The 15,912-nt window shown below is 44.4% G+C and overlaps 3 protein-coding genes across 4 annotated transcripts; 2 read left to right on the top strand and 1 right to left on the bottom strand.

The window, feature by feature from the left end:
• Positions 1-2,321: 2,321 nt before the first annotated feature.
• Positions 2,322-8,299, top strand: AR401 (S-adenosyl-L-methionine-dependent methyltransferases superfamily protein). The gene is made up of 7 exons (XM_048708198.2): positions 2,322-2,745; positions 3,721-3,846; positions 4,401-4,592; positions 4,967-5,063; positions 6,803-6,906; positions 7,742-7,793; positions 7,878-8,299. Exons 1-7 carry the CDS (start codon positions 2,456-2,458, stop codon positions 8,088-8,090), a joined length of 1,074 nt encoding a protein of 357 aa, XP_048564155.1. The 5' UTR covers positions 2,322-2,455; the 3' UTR covers positions 8,091-8,299.
• Positions 8,300-8,452: 153 nt separating this feature from the next.
• On the bottom strand, positions 8,453-11,040 carry LOC125544486 (uncharacterized). Of its 2 annotated transcripts, XM_048708199.2 has the most exons (8): positions 10,715-11,040; positions 10,166-10,427; positions 9,685-9,756; positions 9,478-9,545; positions 9,250-9,391; positions 9,073-9,153; positions 8,881-8,973; positions 8,453-8,801 (listed from the first exon to the last, which is right to left on the bottom strand). In XM_048708199.2, exons 2-8 carry the CDS (start codon positions 10,391-10,393, stop codon positions 8,700-8,702), a joined length of 786 nt encoding a protein of 261 aa, XP_048564156.1. In that variant the 5' UTR covers positions 10,394-10,427; positions 10,715-11,040; the 3' UTR covers positions 8,453-8,699. The 2 variants fall into 2 exon arrangements, with proteins under 2 accessions (XP_048564156.1, XP_087403550.1); XM_087547424.1 differs by lacking the exon at positions 10,715-11,040 and having other exon boundaries at positions 10,166-10,450.
• A 1,826-nt stretch (positions 11,041-12,866) lies between these two features.
• Positions 12,867-14,838, top strand: LOC125544484 (small ribosomal subunit protein RACK1z). Its single transcript, XM_048708197.2, has 2 exons — positions 12,867-13,841; positions 14,529-14,838. Exons 1-2 carry the CDS (start codon positions 12,957-12,959, stop codon positions 14,640-14,642), a joined length of 999 nt encoding a protein of 332 aa, XP_048564154.1. The 5' UTR covers positions 12,867-12,956; the 3' UTR covers positions 14,643-14,838.
• The last annotated feature ends 1,074 nt before the right edge of the window (positions 14,839-15,912 follow it).

Here is a 15,912-nt window from a genome sequence, read left to right as displayed (position 1 = left end):
TCCTGAGGACATGGGAGAAGTCTTGCTATAAGTAGTCATTTGAATTTGGTATTCGTTCGATATTTTGATGAGATGTGTGTTGTCTTTCCTCTAGTGGTGTCATGTGAACGTCGACTACATGACACTTCACCATTATTTGGGCCTAGAGGAAGGCATTGAGAAGTAATAAGTAGATGATGAGTTGCTAGAGTGACAGAAGCTTAAACCCTAGTTTATGTGTTGCTTCGTAAGGGGCTGATTTGGATCCATATGTTTCATGCTATGGTTAGGTTTACCTTAATACTTCTTTTGTAGTTGCGGATGCCTACAATAAAGGTTAATCGTAAGTGGAATGCTTGTCCAAGGAAGGACAGTACCCAAGCATTGGTTCACCCACATATCAAATTATCAAAGTACCGAACGCGAATCATATGAACGTGATGAAAACTAGCTTGATGATAATTCCCATGTGTCCTCGGGAGCTTTTTCCTTTATATAAGAGTTTGTCCAGGCTTGTCCTTTGCTACAAAAAGGATTGGGCCATCTTGCTGCATCTTATTTACTTTTATTACTTGTTACCTGTTCAATTACCTTATCACAAAACTATCTGTTACCGATAATTTTAGTGCTTACAGAGAATACCTTGCTGAAAACCGCTTATCATTTCTTTCTGCTCTTAGTTGGGTTCGACACTCTTACTTATCGAAAAGACTACGATAGATCCCCTACACTTGTGGGTCATTAGGAGCCAAAGAATATTTGTAAGTATTAGCAGTTGAGTTGTCAATTCAACCACACTTGGAGATTAAATATCTGCAGCCAGATAATCAGTAGCACAGTAATATGATAGTTTTGATAGAAGTGGTAACAATAATAGTAATGGTAACAGTGATAGCAATGATTTTGTAACAGTTGTGACAGTATAATAACAATAGTAACTTAGCAGAAGCAATATGTGAAAAACTCGTAGGCATTGGATCAGTGAATTCGTTGAATGATATTCATCATATAACAGTCATAACCTAGGGCGATATAGAACTAGCTTCAGTTCATAAATATTATGTAGGCATGTATTCCGTAAATAGTCATGCGTGCTTATGGAAAGAACTTGCATGGCATCTTTTGTCCTACCCTCCCGTGGCAGCGGGGTTCATAAGGAAACTAAGGGATATTAAGACTTTCTTTTAATAAAGAACCGAAATAAAGCATTAACACATAATGAATATATGAACTCCTCAAACTACGGTCATCACTGAAAAGTATCCCGATTATTGTCACCCCGGGGTTAACGGGTCATAACACGTAGCAGGTGCATATAACTTGCAAGATCGGATCTAGAACATAGATATAATGGTGAAAACATAAACGGTACATATCTGAAATCATGACACTCGGGCCCTAGTGACAAGCATTAAGCATATCAAAGTCATAAAAACATCAATCTCAAAACATAATGGATACTAGGGATCAAGCCCTAACAAAACTAACTCGATTACATGATGAATCTCATCCAACTACTCACCGACCAACGAGCCTACAAATGAATTACTCACTCCCGACGGGGAGTATCATGGAATTGTCGATGAAGGAGGATTGATGATGACGAAGATCCAGGATTCACTCCCGATGAAGAACAGGAGGTGGCGGCGGCTCCGTATCATGAAACGAGATAATTCTTCCTTCCTGTTTTTTTTTCTTCAAAAAATAGGTATTTAAGGAGTTGGAATTAGGGTCTGCGAGGCCACCAGGTGGGCACAATCCACCTGAACGCGCCCTTGTGGGTTGTGCTCAACCAGGGACCCCCCCTCCGGTGTTTCTTGGCTCCAGTATTTTTTTATTGTAAAATAATTCTTCAGAAAGTTTCGTTTCATTCCGAGAATTTTTATTTCTGCACAAAAACAACATCATGATAGTTCTACTGAAAACAATGTCAGTTCGGGTTAGTTTCATTTAAATCATGCAAATTAAAGTTTAAAACAAAAGCAAAAACGTTAGAAAAAGTAGATACGTTGAAGACGTATCAAGGACTCGTTGAATTTTGTTGTTGACATCATCATGTAGTTAAACTTTCCAAGTGCTTGAGTTGGGAGCTATCCTTTTTTCTTTGAAGTTCATCTTTCCACGTGGGTTAATATCAACAATATGTATTTGCTATGTATGAACTATGATTGTGTGGCAAAACTACTTATAGGGCGAACATGCTTTTAAATTTGCAGAACACAATTTACCGGATCTGCTTTATTAGAACCTGCTAAATTTGCAGAACGCATTTTACCGGATCTGTTTTGCCGGAACCTAGTACCGGAGCTAGAGATGCTCTGACGTTGTGCAAGCGACCATTCCATTCCGCCGTCTACAAAAGTGACCGAGTTACAAATCGCCACTCCAAGCATTGCTAAAATTCAAGCCGCCTCCCTGTCCAAGTTCTAACCCCGGTACCACCGTGCCCCTCGCCGCGATCTCCCGCCCGATCCGCATGGCTGGAATCAGGCTGACGCCCGAGGAGCCTGAGCTGCCGCAGGGCACTCCGCCCCGCCCCCAGCTGCCGCTCCCCGTCGCCGGCTCCGGCGTCACAGCGGGCGGCGGCGGCAGCGGTGGCCTGGAGATGGCTTCGGACGACGAGCGGTCAGTGGCAGCGGACTCGTGGTCCGTGCGGAGCGAGTACGGGAGCACGCTAGACGATGACCAGCGCTACGCCGACGCTGCCGATGTGCTCGCCGCGGCGGCGGCCGCCGGGAACTTCCCCTCCGCTGCCTCTGATTACTGGTACTCCTCGCTCTTTCTTTATGCAAATTAGCTGAGTTTGAAACGTAGATCTACTGATTTGTGCAGGAAATAATAATGTTCCTCTAGCTTCAGTATGGGGTGACTGTTAAGAGTATGTGATGCATACATAACATTCTAGAATATTCGTAAGCCCTCAAAAAGATCAAGATGCCTGCTATAGGTGATATTAGATCAAAGCTCTGGAGAAATTTAAAGGGGTTTAGATATTTTTCATGAATGGTCTAGAATAAATTATTACCATTACTCGTTGCAAATGGTAGAAAAATCTAGATAAAAGATAGTTGTATGGAGTTTTTTAGAGTTTTGGTGCAGGGTTTGCCACATGGCTCAAGCATATACTCCTTCCGTTCACAAATATAAGATGTTTTGGATATTTCAATATGGACTACATATGGACTGAAATGTGAACAAACACACCAAAATGTGTCTGTATACATCCGATTCAGAAAAAAGTTAGACATATTAAATTTGTGAACAGAGGGAGTATTAAATATAAATATAAGGGTGTCCTTACTTTCATGTAACTAAAGTACAATAAACAAAATAGAAGCACGACTAAACTATCATAGATATGAGTTTGGAATGGCTATGAGAAGAACATAGTGGATAAATAGCCACCAAGAAAAGTTTCTAATTATGGTTGTTATGCTTACCATTTTGCATTATGCACTTTCTAATTAAGTATAGCTATGAACAAAGGTGGGAAATTCATAAAATGTATGTCATGTTATCACTCCACCACGGGATTAGCATAAGTGTATTCAGACCTAAAATATAACAATTTTCTTATCTTGTATTAAGGTAGGTGAACATGTTGTCCAAATAATAAAACTGTACGACAACTTCAAATTAATGTATTTGACAAGAAAAAAAACTCTATTCGCTAGCCTGTTATTTGTATAATTTTCTCAATAATTCATAAAAATGTTCTAAAATACCCTTCTGTCGAGGCAGTTCTGACAAAGATGACCAAGATCCTAATGAGGAAGGCTCAATGTTGGGGCTACAAAGTTATTGGGATGCTTCTTATTCTGAAGATCTCGCAAATTTTCAGGAACACGGCCATGCTGGAGAAATATGGTAATTAAATTTTAGGTTCTTTTATATTGATTGAAAGTGTCTAATTTTGTATAGAAAAATCACATGACGTCATATCGGTTACTACAAGAAAGCCAAAAGGCTGTCACTAATTGGTTTTACAATGTAACTGTTTTTATTGTTTGGAATTTGTATAGTGCAGATTATAAAATGTTAGCTCTATTTTTTGTTGAATACAAACTTTATTATTCTTATTCTTCTTTCATTATCAACTAATTTTTTTTCATGAAGCCGTTGTTCATCTGTATTATAGACATAGTGCATGCATTAGAAAAATGTAAGTGAGCCATTGAGCATGCATACTCACTTTTTCATTTTTGGTTCCTCAAACTTAGAATCTGGAGTACAGGCACGTACTCACACCAAAACCCACTTATTTACGTAATTGACAATTGACATAATACTGGAGATTTTGTAGAAAATATTGAATTCTTCATTGATACTTTAAGGTTCCTAGTGCTATTTTGTGGAGTATATCGAATGCTTGAGTTATTTATTATTCGTTGCTACTGAGCACAATATTTCTCTTTTGGTAGGTTTGGTGCAGATGTAATGGATACTGTTGCCATTTGGACAAAAAAATTGTGTGTAAGCTTTTTCCAAGGTGGACTTTCATCGGCTAATGACAACATCAAATTTGAAGTTGATGATAAACACTTGTTTGACTACCCCGTGCTCGATCTTGGAACTGGCAACGGCCTCCTTCTGCAAGCACTTGCCAAGCAGGGGTACAGACAATGAGTAATCTTAAATATGTTTTTCCTGTTTATACCCATTATACACAGTAAAGGTTTATTGAATTAATTACGCTAATTTAATAATATGGTACTTAAGAAATGATGTCATCATGTTGCATAGTTTGTTAATACAATTGTTTTGCTTGAATTATGTGCGCAGAGCAATGTTTTTTTTAATGTATTCCTAACTTTCTAAGAACTGAATAGACTACTTCCGAAATACCCGTTCTCAGTTCTAGTTAAATATTTCCGTTTTTATTAAAGTGAAGCAGTGCTTTTGGAAGCCACTGTTAACGCCAAAGTCGCCCTTATTATGATTTTGAAGATCATATGTTTGCAAAAGAATGAATAGTTTCGTTTTTCAGGTTTTCAGATTTAACAGGAACTGATTACAGTGAAGGAGCCATTGAACTTGCAAGAAACCTTGCTGCTCGTGATGGGTTCACTACTATAAGTTTTTTGGTCAGTATACTGTATTCAGATGGAAGTCCTCTTATATTTGTATATTTGTCTACGAAGTCTACACTTTGTTATTATATTCTAAATTTCTTAACTGTAATTAACATGTTCTTACATATTCTGTAGCCTAAAAAAGAAAGAGCATATGATAACAATAGCTACTTTCACTAGTCTCGACGAGTCTTAGCTAAATGAGAAGCATCTTTGCATCTTGTAGAAAAGCACAAACACTTAAGAGTCTACATAGTTTGTTTACCCAAGTCGCCTCTTTTTTACTTATATTTCTAACATCCCTAAAAGTAAAAGCATGAAAGACCATAAACGAGGGGAATGTATACTATTTTTCCGTCATAGCAGATACAGTATCCAGTTGGTGGCAGATAATGTCAACAAAAAGTGCAGTTTACCGGGAAGAAAATGTATTCAGCCCTAAAGCTCCACCACATAAAATAAAATCAATTGTCATGAATTGAGCAAACATACTGAAGAAATCAAATATCTAGTGGTAGTTTGCATGTATATTCAAAGGCTCACTTTGTGAGTGTAAAGATATTCAACTCTGTACTTGCCATGCATGCATTTTTTTTTCTTGAAATTGGTGAGCTCTTTGTTAATCATTTGTCTACTGCTATTCCTCCATAACTGGACTTGCTCTTAGCACAACCAATTGACATAGGACATAGGACAAGTTCGTACAACATAGTTCAAAGACATAGGACATAGCCGTGAGACAACACATATTCCAAAGCCATAGGATATAGCAGTAGGACAATCAACACTTCACAGGTGTTTTCTGAAGTGGAAGTGAATGAATGCGTCGTAGGGGTTATTAGAATCCTTGTCCGGCGAGGGCTCTGGCGGCGCGGGCTTGTTCATTGGCGAGGGCTTTGGCTCGGGCGGCCTTTTCAGCTTCACATTGCGAAGCCTTGATACCCTCCCAGAGCGCCTTCGCGTTCTTCCGACGGCGGCAGGTGGCAGACTCCTTCGTGGCCAAGGAGCATCAAAGGATGCCGTGGACCACCTGCTCGTCCTCGGACGAGGATGGCATGGGTACTGGAGCGGAGGAGAAGGACGCGTTGTGCGAGCCGAACACACAGCGCGAGCTGGATCCGCCCAACGGGAGGGCCATGGCGCCGCCTCGGACGAGCTCGACCACCGTTGCTCCACCCGTGCCGGGCAGCCGGGGACGGAGCTCGAACTGCGCCGCGGCGGGGACGGTGGGCGGCGATGATGGCCCACTGCCACTTCACCCGTGCCGGGGTGGAGGGGACGAGAGACAGCCTTGGGTCTCGACCCTCGATTGGCGAAAGGCGAGGTCCTCGTCGTCCTCTGCCTCCAAGAGTTCCCAATCGATGCCGTCGTCCACCGATCCAGACATGGCGATGGTGGATGGAGGTGGGGCGGCGAGCTGAGGAAAGTGAGCTAGATTTGGGGGCGGACATTTTTTTTGTTGATTTTGGGATAGGCCCAGGGTTTGGGCTGACATTGCGGACATGTCCATACAGCCCCATATCCTCCCCATATGTAGGCTGGGTTTGGGGCGGTCTGGACAGTCCAGACAAATGGAGAGGTTTGGGGAGGCCTGCTGGGCTGTATTTTTTTTTTTAGTCCTGACTGTCCGGGCTGACAAATGGGGCAGGTTTGGGGAGGGCAGTAGGAGATGCCCTTATCAAATGGTTATTAAGTACTTACAGTTATGGTGTTTTGACGACTGTAGTAACTCATATTTCTGTCTCCACCAGGTCGATGATGTACTTGAGACAAAGTTAGACAGGAAATTCAAAATTATTACAGATAAAGGGACATTGGATGCCATTGGATTGCATCCAGATGGCCGTGCAAAAAGGTACAAGAACTACGACTCGGTCATTCTTTGGTTAGCCACCCCCTTAAAATTTCCTTTTAGCCTGTGGAATTAAATATTGTTGATATGTTCTGTGAGATTTGATTATCTAACAAGAACCTGCAAATTTTGCATACTAGAGTTGGAATAGCTAGAAATCTGGAAATTAAGTCTCCTATCTGGATAGTTTTTATTTGTTGGCATTCTGTAATAGTGAATAGCATAGCTTTAGCCTTTAGGGCTTTAGGCTGTATGAGCCCGACTTTCAATTTAGTTTAGTTTCAGATCTGCATAGTGCAGTAGATAGCTGAGTTTCACTGCTTACCAGCACACCGTGTTGATTTTAACAACTCAACCAGTGAGTTATATTTCATTGCAATGTGGTATATGCACATATAGGATAGAGTTGGCGTAGCACCAATTGAAGAGAAGCCTGTCCAACATCGTCTGAGATGGTTTGGGCATATTCAGCGCAGGCCTCCAAAAGCTCCAGTGCATAGCGGATGGCTAAAGCGTGCGGATAATGTCGAGAGATATCGGGGTAGACCAAATTTGACATGGGAGGAGTCCGTAGAGAGAGATTTGAAGGATTGGAGTATCACCAAAGAACTAGCCATGAACAGGGGTGCGTGGAAGCTTGCTATCCATGTGCCAGAACCATGATTTGGTCGCGAGATCTTATGGGTTTCACCTCTAGCCTACCCTAACTTGTTTGGGATATGCGGTTCCAATACACAAGAAGTCTATGTTAAAGATATCTCAAGTATGATTCAATAATCAGTACCACGTTGAGTTAACATTGTTCTCTTTATGGTGTTTTTTTTTTTCTTTGCTTCAGAGTGATGTATTGGGAATCTATATCAAACTTGGTTGAACCAGGTGGCCTTGTGGTCAGTACTTTCTCCGTGCAAACTCTCTGAAACTCTTATCTTACACCAGTCCTGTAGAATTGAAACTTATGCTTATGTCTTCAGGTCATAACATCATGTAATCACACAAAGGATGAGCTTCTGCAAGAAGTAGAAGAGTTCGGTATGCGGAAATTTGGTAAGGAGGACACAGACAGAGGTGCAGGTGATTCGCACCAGATCTTCCGATACTTGGATCATGTCCAAACGTATCCTACCATCATGTTTGGCGGAGTTGAGGGGTCTCAAGTGTGCACCGTGGCTTTCCAACGGGCGTGAAAGGCCAGCTTAAGAGTGTTTTTCTCTCTATGTTGTAGCTCAATTTTATCCTCAGGTTGTTGTTGTAGCCTATACTGGCAGTCCTTTCCAGTTTACAAGGACAGAGAGTAAGAGAACACTTATGAAGCAATTTTTGTGTTGTGTAAACGAACAGGAGGGACATGATGTACTGTATTATTTATGTAACCGTGAACTTTTGCCTATTTTCATACAGAGTTTCCCTGCTTTTTCCAAAGAGAATGCAGACGTTTTAGTGCCTGGTGTCTTCTGTGGCTGGGCACAAAATTTTCACTGCCATGAATGTTGGAAAGCCTGTACACTCACTTACACTTGCCTAGGGTTTCTTAAACTTTATATACACATGCCCACTTCAATTTCACTTCTCATCTCCATGACTTGTTAAGTCAAGTGTGTTGTTCCTAGTATATGCTTTGTGTACAATTCTACGGAACATCTTTACACTTGCAATGATTTTGCATCTTCTGTATCCTATGACAGCCAGCGTCGATCTCGCTAACTTCATCCAATGAGACTAATAATATTTTTTTTTTGCGGGGGAGACTAATAATATTTGACAGAACCTAACCACCATTCTCCTTGTGCAGCTTGCTACTGGATGCTGATGACATGCTGTTGAGGTGGCGTCGGCGGCAGGCTCTCTGTGTCCTCAATTCCTACAGGTTCTGTAACTGGCGTTGCGCCATGCACATCCTGCATTAGCATAAAAACATTACATTCTGATTGAAACCGAGGTTTTTTAGATACGTGACTGGACATGGGTAAGACAGACCTGGTGTTGACTGTACCGATGGAGCAATGTGACAACTGATATCAAGATAATGTAGATGGGTATGACAACTCCGGCTGTTCTGAACATCAGCAGCTGTCTCATCAACGCAATCCATATCAGAATTGCCCATGAATCACATTCAGGGTAAGAAAATAGAAAGATCTAATCAGGTTACATGATTCAGACTCTTACAGTGATCAGTGCCATCGAGTACACCTCGGGGCCGCCGAGGACAAGCGAGATTGCGTCACGGAGCACCAGCAGAGCCATCAACTGAAGGTGCATGTTTCGGACCACACATGCGTTAGTTGGCTGCAGCATGAGTACTCGTGCCAGATGCATGGAAGGTTTACATTCTATAGCACTTACGGCGATGGCAATCACACGGCAGTAGGTGACGCCTTTTGGATTGCAAAATTGAGAGTCAAAGCTTGATGTGCCGGCAGCATGATCAGCGGTTTGGGAAACGTTTTCTCCAGCGTTGAGATTCTCTGGTGTTCCTCCAGCTCTCCTGCAGTGAGAAGAGAGGGCCTAGGATGTCAGATAGGCCCTTCTTGGATGAAAATATTACCAAGGATCTTAAGCACCAAGTGACACCTGAAGCTAATTTGGTTTCTTCCGATCCGAAACAACTTCAAAGGGGCACTGTAGTTTGGTGTAAATTGCTGTGCCATAGGTAGCAAAGACAAGAAATTAGTCAACAAACTATCTTTTGGCACTGAAGACTGATGATGGCTTTACAGGGAAGTAAAGGGCAAACTGAACTCAGCTGCTTCTTTCTGGTTTCCGTTGAGAATTACTCACCTGTAAGCATATCTCACATATGGTGTCTCCCTTCTCGTTACACCACCTCTGGATGCATATGTGGTGAGCGTACTGCAGGCAGCAACAAACTAGTTCAAGTAAAACCTCTGTTGGCTGGCAGGATTAAATGGGCATCTGCTAGGAAAAAATAAAAGGGTGGTCGAATCTACATGAAAATCATGATTCTATCGACACAAGGATAGAATCCCTCGAAAAATCCGATTTGGTTCCGATAACAGAGAAGAAATAATTCACTGATAGTGGTATGGAAGACAGAAATAGAAATTTGTGTTCCCGGTGGCATTTTGATATGGACGTATCTAATACGAAAGCGACCTCTGTTCCATTGTTGAAGATGGACGAGGTAATAATAAGCGGGTTTTCAACTTGAGGTTATTTCTGGTGCTCAGACTTTGAACAACCAAGGATAATTTGACAGCATATGGAATGATCAAGCTGGGAGAGGAGCAGAAAGCCTTGCCTTGAGGCTACCCTTGCAGGAGCAAGGGGTCTCCATGTAGGCTTGATCACCTTCTTCTTGGCAGATTCTGCATTCCACCATGACACCAGTCTTGGTCCTCCCGTCCTCAAAAATAGAAGGATCATGATGATCACAAGCATCCTTCGCGGAAGGGGCATCAAAGATGGCGCCCTGAAGCGTCGCCTCCGTGATCATCCGTCCCGTCATGAGCGCGAAGTGGTCCGCCATCCTCGGATCAATGGCCTTGCCGATTGAAACACAGCTGTGGATAACATAAGCATCCATGATTTTTCAGGGACGCTATATCGAAAAGGAGCTTGTCCGGAACAAAGACCACGCACGCAATCCATGTTAAGTCGCACCACATGACAAAGAATCATGCCACGAACATGACACGAGATGGCAGGAAAGGCAGCTCTTTTTGAAGCGTCTTTCCATTCCACCAGACATCCCCTTTGCTTACAGAAAGGAGCTAATTAAAAGAGCCATGCGCCCATGCACGGAGGCAGGCACGGAGGTACACGAAAAGGGCCATGAACTGCATGTTACCTGGGGAGGGGGTGCAAATGGGACGAAGGCCGCGCCAAGCAAGCCGGTGCAGCTGGAAAAGGCAAGGCCCGATCTTTTCTCAAGCCGTGAGAATGAGATTATGAGGCATGGCAACCCCAAGAAGCAAAGAGCTTGGCTTGAGTGAAGAAAGGAAGAATGGAGGGAGGATATGATATGCAAGCCACCAGGAGAGCGGCAGGGGGGGAGGAGGAAGAGGAGAGTAGGAGAGGCAGGCCAACAACATCAAGAAGGGGAGAAAGGCTTGGGAGGAGCAGGGCAGGGGGACGCTTGCAGGGCGGGACATGGAGATCCCAAACATCCAGTAGAGAAGCAAGAGATCGATGGGTTAGGTGCCCCTCCGCTACTGGCCTCCGTTGCGTTTTATTTGGTTCTTTTGAGAAGAATCACCTGATGGCGGCCTCGCGATTCGCGCCGCGGATCTTCGCAGGGCGTCCCGTCCCGCCGGTAACTGACTATTGTTTTTTTTTGTTGGGCACTCCTACAAGATAGGGTACCTGTCTGCTCCCGTCAGTGCGGGATGGATAGATAGGCCCTCATTTGCCTTATCTGTGAAATGAAATGTTCCTTTTTTATCTCGTCCACCGCTGTATAGACGGTGCCCTGTTGATTAGTTTCCTGATTATAGTAGGATAGACAGATTGGAGACGAATTTGTTTCCATAGATAGAGAAAGGAGGTAGCTAACCCAACTCAGAGATGCTCTGGAAAAGTACCTGGGAGTTGGCATGATTGTTGGGAAACCGATCCTGCCTTTGTGCTGCCGCCAAAGCACCAAATTTCATGGGGTACAAAATCGATCCCGTTCATCGGCGAGCATGTTTGCAAGATTCACGGCCCTCCCTGCCCTGGTAACTTGTGCACTTAGCTGACCCGCTGCAATCAATCAGGGAACGAACGGCCGAGAGCCGCTGTGAAACGTCCCTTTCCCTGCCATTCGACCACGGCAACGAGTGATTACTTCGTTGATCTGACAACCGGACGTGGTTGGGGGTGGATCAGGACTCCGTTTCTGTCTCTGTGCTCATCAAGCGCCCATCCGGTTCTCCATGAATCGTGATCCTCCGTCTCCGAACACCTTGGCACCGCGACGTGGACAGCACAGAGCAGAACGCCGGTTTGATTTCATTCATGGGGTTCTTTCTTGAGAAAGACGGATCCTTTCTCCACACTGCCTTATTGAGTCGCAGCCTCGCAGGGTTGCAAAAACAATGGGGATGTCCGATTGGACTCTACATGATTTTGCTTGCACCATAGAAAAAAAAAATAAGGACACCACTTATCAGCGAACGTCATTTTTTAGGCAATCCCAGCGAATGCGGACTGTCAGATCCCAATTGAACGCATGACAGTTACTGTGCTCAGCGTGTTGAATTTTCTGCCAGTTTTCTGTACTAAGTACATGGTAATTGTCGCTTTAGAGCATAACAAATCCCTTAGAACATCATGACAATTTTATTTGTTTACGCATGGCAATTCTAGGCATTCGCTGGGAAAGCTTAAAAAGAAACTTAAGTCAATTCTTTAACATTCCCGGAAAACTAAGGATTTTTTCCAGGATATCCGGGTGAATTAAAGATTTTATATGAAATGTAGTGCAAAGAATTTCTTAGGACAATATGTATATGATTCAATTGTACGAATCAAATAACCAACATAGGAAAACTCCTTAAGGATTCTAATTCTTAAAAAATTGTATGAATATCCTTTTAATAAAAAATCCCCTTAGTTGATAGGAGTAGCTGCTAATACTAATATGTCATGACGCGATCCTTTTCTTGAGTCATCTTATGCTCGAATTTTCTTGTGGTGGTCACCTAAATGTTTCACCCAAGCAAGAGCATAGAAGCAAAGCATTTCCCGCCTCATGCAGAGGACCAAAGCATTTCTTGCCTTTTCCCTCCGTAGCGATGATTAGGCCCATGGGGCAGAGAAGAGGAGAATGGTAAGCTATAGGCCCATGCGCAAGTGAGACGATCTGCAGCGTTTGCAATGGGCCTCCTGGGGTGCAGCCCAGAGATCCCTCTCGGTGTGCATCGGACGGTCACGATTTCCGCTCAACTGAGCACAAAGTCCACTAATCCACGAAAACCCTAGCGCCTCACGCCCGCCCCCACTATAAACTCCTCCTCCTCCCTCTCCGACCGCTTTCCTTCTCATCTCTAGCCTGCGCCGCCGCATCCACCGCACCCCCAAAACCCTAGCGCTCGCTCCGCCCCACCACCATGGCCGGAGCGCAGGAGTCCCTCGTGTACGCCGGCGTGATGCGCGGCCACAACGACGTGGTCACGGCCATCGCGACGCCCATCGACAACTCGCCCTTCATCGTCTCCTCCTCCCGCGACAAGTCGCTGCTCGTCTGGGACCTCACCAACCCCATCCAGGCCACCCAGGACTCCAGCTCCGAGTACGGCGTCCCCTTCCGCCGCCTCACCGGCCACGGCCACTTCGTCCAGGACGTCGTCCTCAGCTCCGACGGCCAGTTCGCGCTCTCCGGATCCTGGGACGGCGAGCTCCGCCTCTGGGACCTCTCCACCGGGGTCACCACCCGCCGCTTCGTCGGCCACGAGAAGGACGTCCTCTCCGTCGCCTTCTCCATTGACAACCGACAGATCGTCTCGGCGTCCCGCGACCGCACCATCAAGCTCTGGAACACCCTCGGTGAGTGCAAGTACACCATCGGCGGTGACCTCGGAGGCGGCGAGGGCCACACTGGCTGGGTGTCCTGCGTCCGTTTCTCACCCAACAACTTCGCCCCGACCATCGTCTCGGGCTCATGGGACCGCTCCGTCAAGGTCTGGAACCTCACCAACTGCAAGCTCCGCTGCACTCTTGATGGTCATGGTGGCTATGTTAGCGCCGTCGCAGTCAGCCCAGACGGTTCGCTCTGCGCGTCTGGTGGCAAGGATGGCGTCACCTTGCTGTGGGATTTGACCGAGGGCAAGAGACTCTACTCGCTGGATGCGGGATCCATTATCAACTCACTTTGCTTCTCGCCCAACCGCTACTGGCTCTGCGCGGCGACACAGGATTCCATCAAGATCTGGGATCTTGAGTCAAAGCACATCGTGCAGGACCTTAGGCCCGAGGTCCCTGTCTCCACGAAGCAGGTTTATTTCCTATTCCCACTATCACTCCTTATTTCCGTGTTTCTTTGATTGTTTACTATTGGTTAATTTGTGAATGTGTTGTTTGTATGACCAGCTTACCCTTGTGGCTATGTAGATCTGTTACATTCTATCATCTGTATTTATTGTGGTAGTCTAATTTATGATTTACAACGTATTAGTTTCATGTTGGAATGATGAATTTAGCATAGGTTCTGAACATTACCAGTGAGGGTTTTGATTCACCGCATTATATAATGCAGCTGAAAGCTTGCATAGTTGTGCTATTTTGTTCTTTAAGCTAGAACTGGTTGACTTAAGTTGCCAAATTGATAAAGAGCTTTAATGCAGGCATAAAAAGAAATAGCAAGTTCACTACCAGTACTTTTCTTATTCATGGAATGTACATGGATGTGCTTGTTCTGTTGGTTATTTTTCATACATTGTTATGAAATGTTTTATGTTCATCTTCCCTGGTGCCGCCTGCCCATCTAACTTAAGGCTGCATTGTATTGTCAAGCGAGGTACTTATAGGAAGCACAGGCACTTGTTGTGCATTTGTTCTAATGCATAGCTAAATTGACTGGTTCTGTTTTTACGAACTCATTTTAAAATTTGAGAGTTGCTACATTAAGTTAAAATCTATCGTCTGTTGGGTGCTTCTTAATATGCTTCATACTGTTTGCCCAGATGCTCTACTGCACTTGCTTGAGCTGGAGCGCGGATGGCAGCACTCTCTATGCTGGTTACACCGATGGAACTATCCGCATCTACAAGATCTCGGGGTTCAGCTACTCTAGCTAGATTATGTATCTTGTTTTAGTGGCCTCTGTTCTGGTAAAACGGCTGTGGTATCTTCTTTTTTTGACTGTCTTGAGGCGTAATATCTGCCTTGGTACTTCTGCTTAATTTACTATCTGTGTCTTAGCCGCAGTCATGATCTCATGGATAATGCATCGTTTGTTGGTTTTGGCTGTTCAATATATTGTCTCGTGAATCATGGAACCAGTGTTGCTGCTTGTTATGTCGAGGGATTTTCTAAGAATGATGTCAAATGACCTGCAATTTCCTGTGATCTAATAATATGAGTCGCTGATGCTGTATGAACTCTGAATTGCCGCCTGATGTTAATTATGTGGCTGTTGTCGTGCTTCCGCTTCTAGTCCCCTAGGTTGCGTTAATTAGGAGCGCATACGATCCGCAACTGATATGTAGAACGGCGCGCTGCTCCACTGAGGCCAACTCCTCACGACTGCAGCCGCAGGCACCGGAGCAAATAATTAAAAACTGAAATAGGCCGCGGCCATAGCGTCAAAGTATTCATCAATAATTTAGCTTGCCCTTGGCCGTAGCTCAGTCATTTAGCATCGCTTTTGTTTCTTCTCAAACCAAACCCTTCTCCTTAGTGACGTCTTCTCAACTCCAGCGCCATGATCTCCACTTTCGCAATGAGAACATTGGTCGCTTCAGTCTCGAGCTTCTTCGTTTGGACGGCCTCCTCAGTCTCGAGCTTCCTCCTTTTGATGGTCTCCTTCATCTCGAGCATCTTTGTTTGGAACTTGATGTAGACCTTCCTCTCGTCTCGTGCTTTCTTTTGGGTCATCATGCCTTGCAAAGTTTGTTGCAAGGCGAACGATGCCGCATCACGCTCCTCGTCCACCTTGGAGTTGGTCTTGCCCTCGGTCGCTTCTCTCCTTCATGCTCAACTATGGCCGTTGGCCCTCCATTCTTCTTTTGGGGTGGCATATTGCTGGCGGTACAACGGATCCAACGATGCCACACGGTCCATAAAAAAGGATTCACAAACCAGGCTGAAAGGATCGATATGGTTGACTAGAGGGGGGGGGGGGGGGGGGGAGGTTGAATAGGCAACTAACAATTTTTAGCTTTTTTTTAACAATTTAAACTTTGCATCAAAGTAGGTTGTATAGATATGCAACTAGGTGAACAACCTATATGATGCAACAAGGATAGGAATACAAGCAAGCAAGATATATGAAACAAAAAGCTTGCACAAGTAAAGACACGAGATAACCAAGAGTGGAGACGGTGGAGACGAGGATGTGTTGCCGAA

The sequence above is a fragment of the Triticum urartu genome, chromosome 3A (genome assembly GCF_056163025.1).
Source record: "Triticum urartu cultivar PI428250 chromosome 3A, HENAU_Tu73, whole genome shotgun sequence".
Lineage (NCBI taxonomy): Eukaryota > Viridiplantae > Streptophyta > Magnoliopsida > Poales > Poaceae > Triticum > Triticum urartu.
The sequence above is the reverse complement of the archived record's forward strand: the minus strand, read 5'-3'. Positions and strand labels throughout refer to the sequence as shown.

Coding starts and splice junctions, on each gene's coding strand:
- AR401 (XM_048708198.2), top strand. CDS start 2,456: ATGGCTGGAATCAGGCTGACGCCCGAGGAGCCTGAGCTGCCGCAGGGC. Junction 6,907..7,741: donor CCAGATGGCCGTGCAAAAAG/GTACAAGAACTA, acceptor TCTTTGCTTCAG/AGTGATGTATTGGGAATCTA. Junction 7,794..7,877: donor TTGAACCAGGTGGCCTTGTG/GTCAGTACTTTC, acceptor TTATGTCTTCAG/GTCATAACATCATGTAATCA.
- LOC125544486 (XM_087547424.1), bottom strand. CDS start 10,450: ATGGATGCTTATGTTATCCACAGCTGTGTTTCAATCGGCAAGGCCATT. Junction 9,154..9,249: donor GCCGTGTGATTGCCATCGCC/GTAAGTGCTATA, acceptor ATGCACCTTCAG/TTGATGGCTCTGCTGGTGCT. Junction 8,802..8,880: donor ATCGGTACAGTCAACACCAG/GTCTGTCTTACC, acceptor ATGCTAATGCAG/GATGTGCATGGCGCAACGCC.
- LOC125544484 (XM_048708197.2), top strand. CDS start 12,957: ATGGCCGGAGCGCAGGAGTCCCTCGTGTACGCCGGCGTGATGCGCGGC. Junction 13,842..14,528: donor TCCCTGTCTCCACGAAGCAG/GTTTATTTCCTA, acceptor CTGTTTGCCCAG/ATGCTCTACTGCACTTGCTT.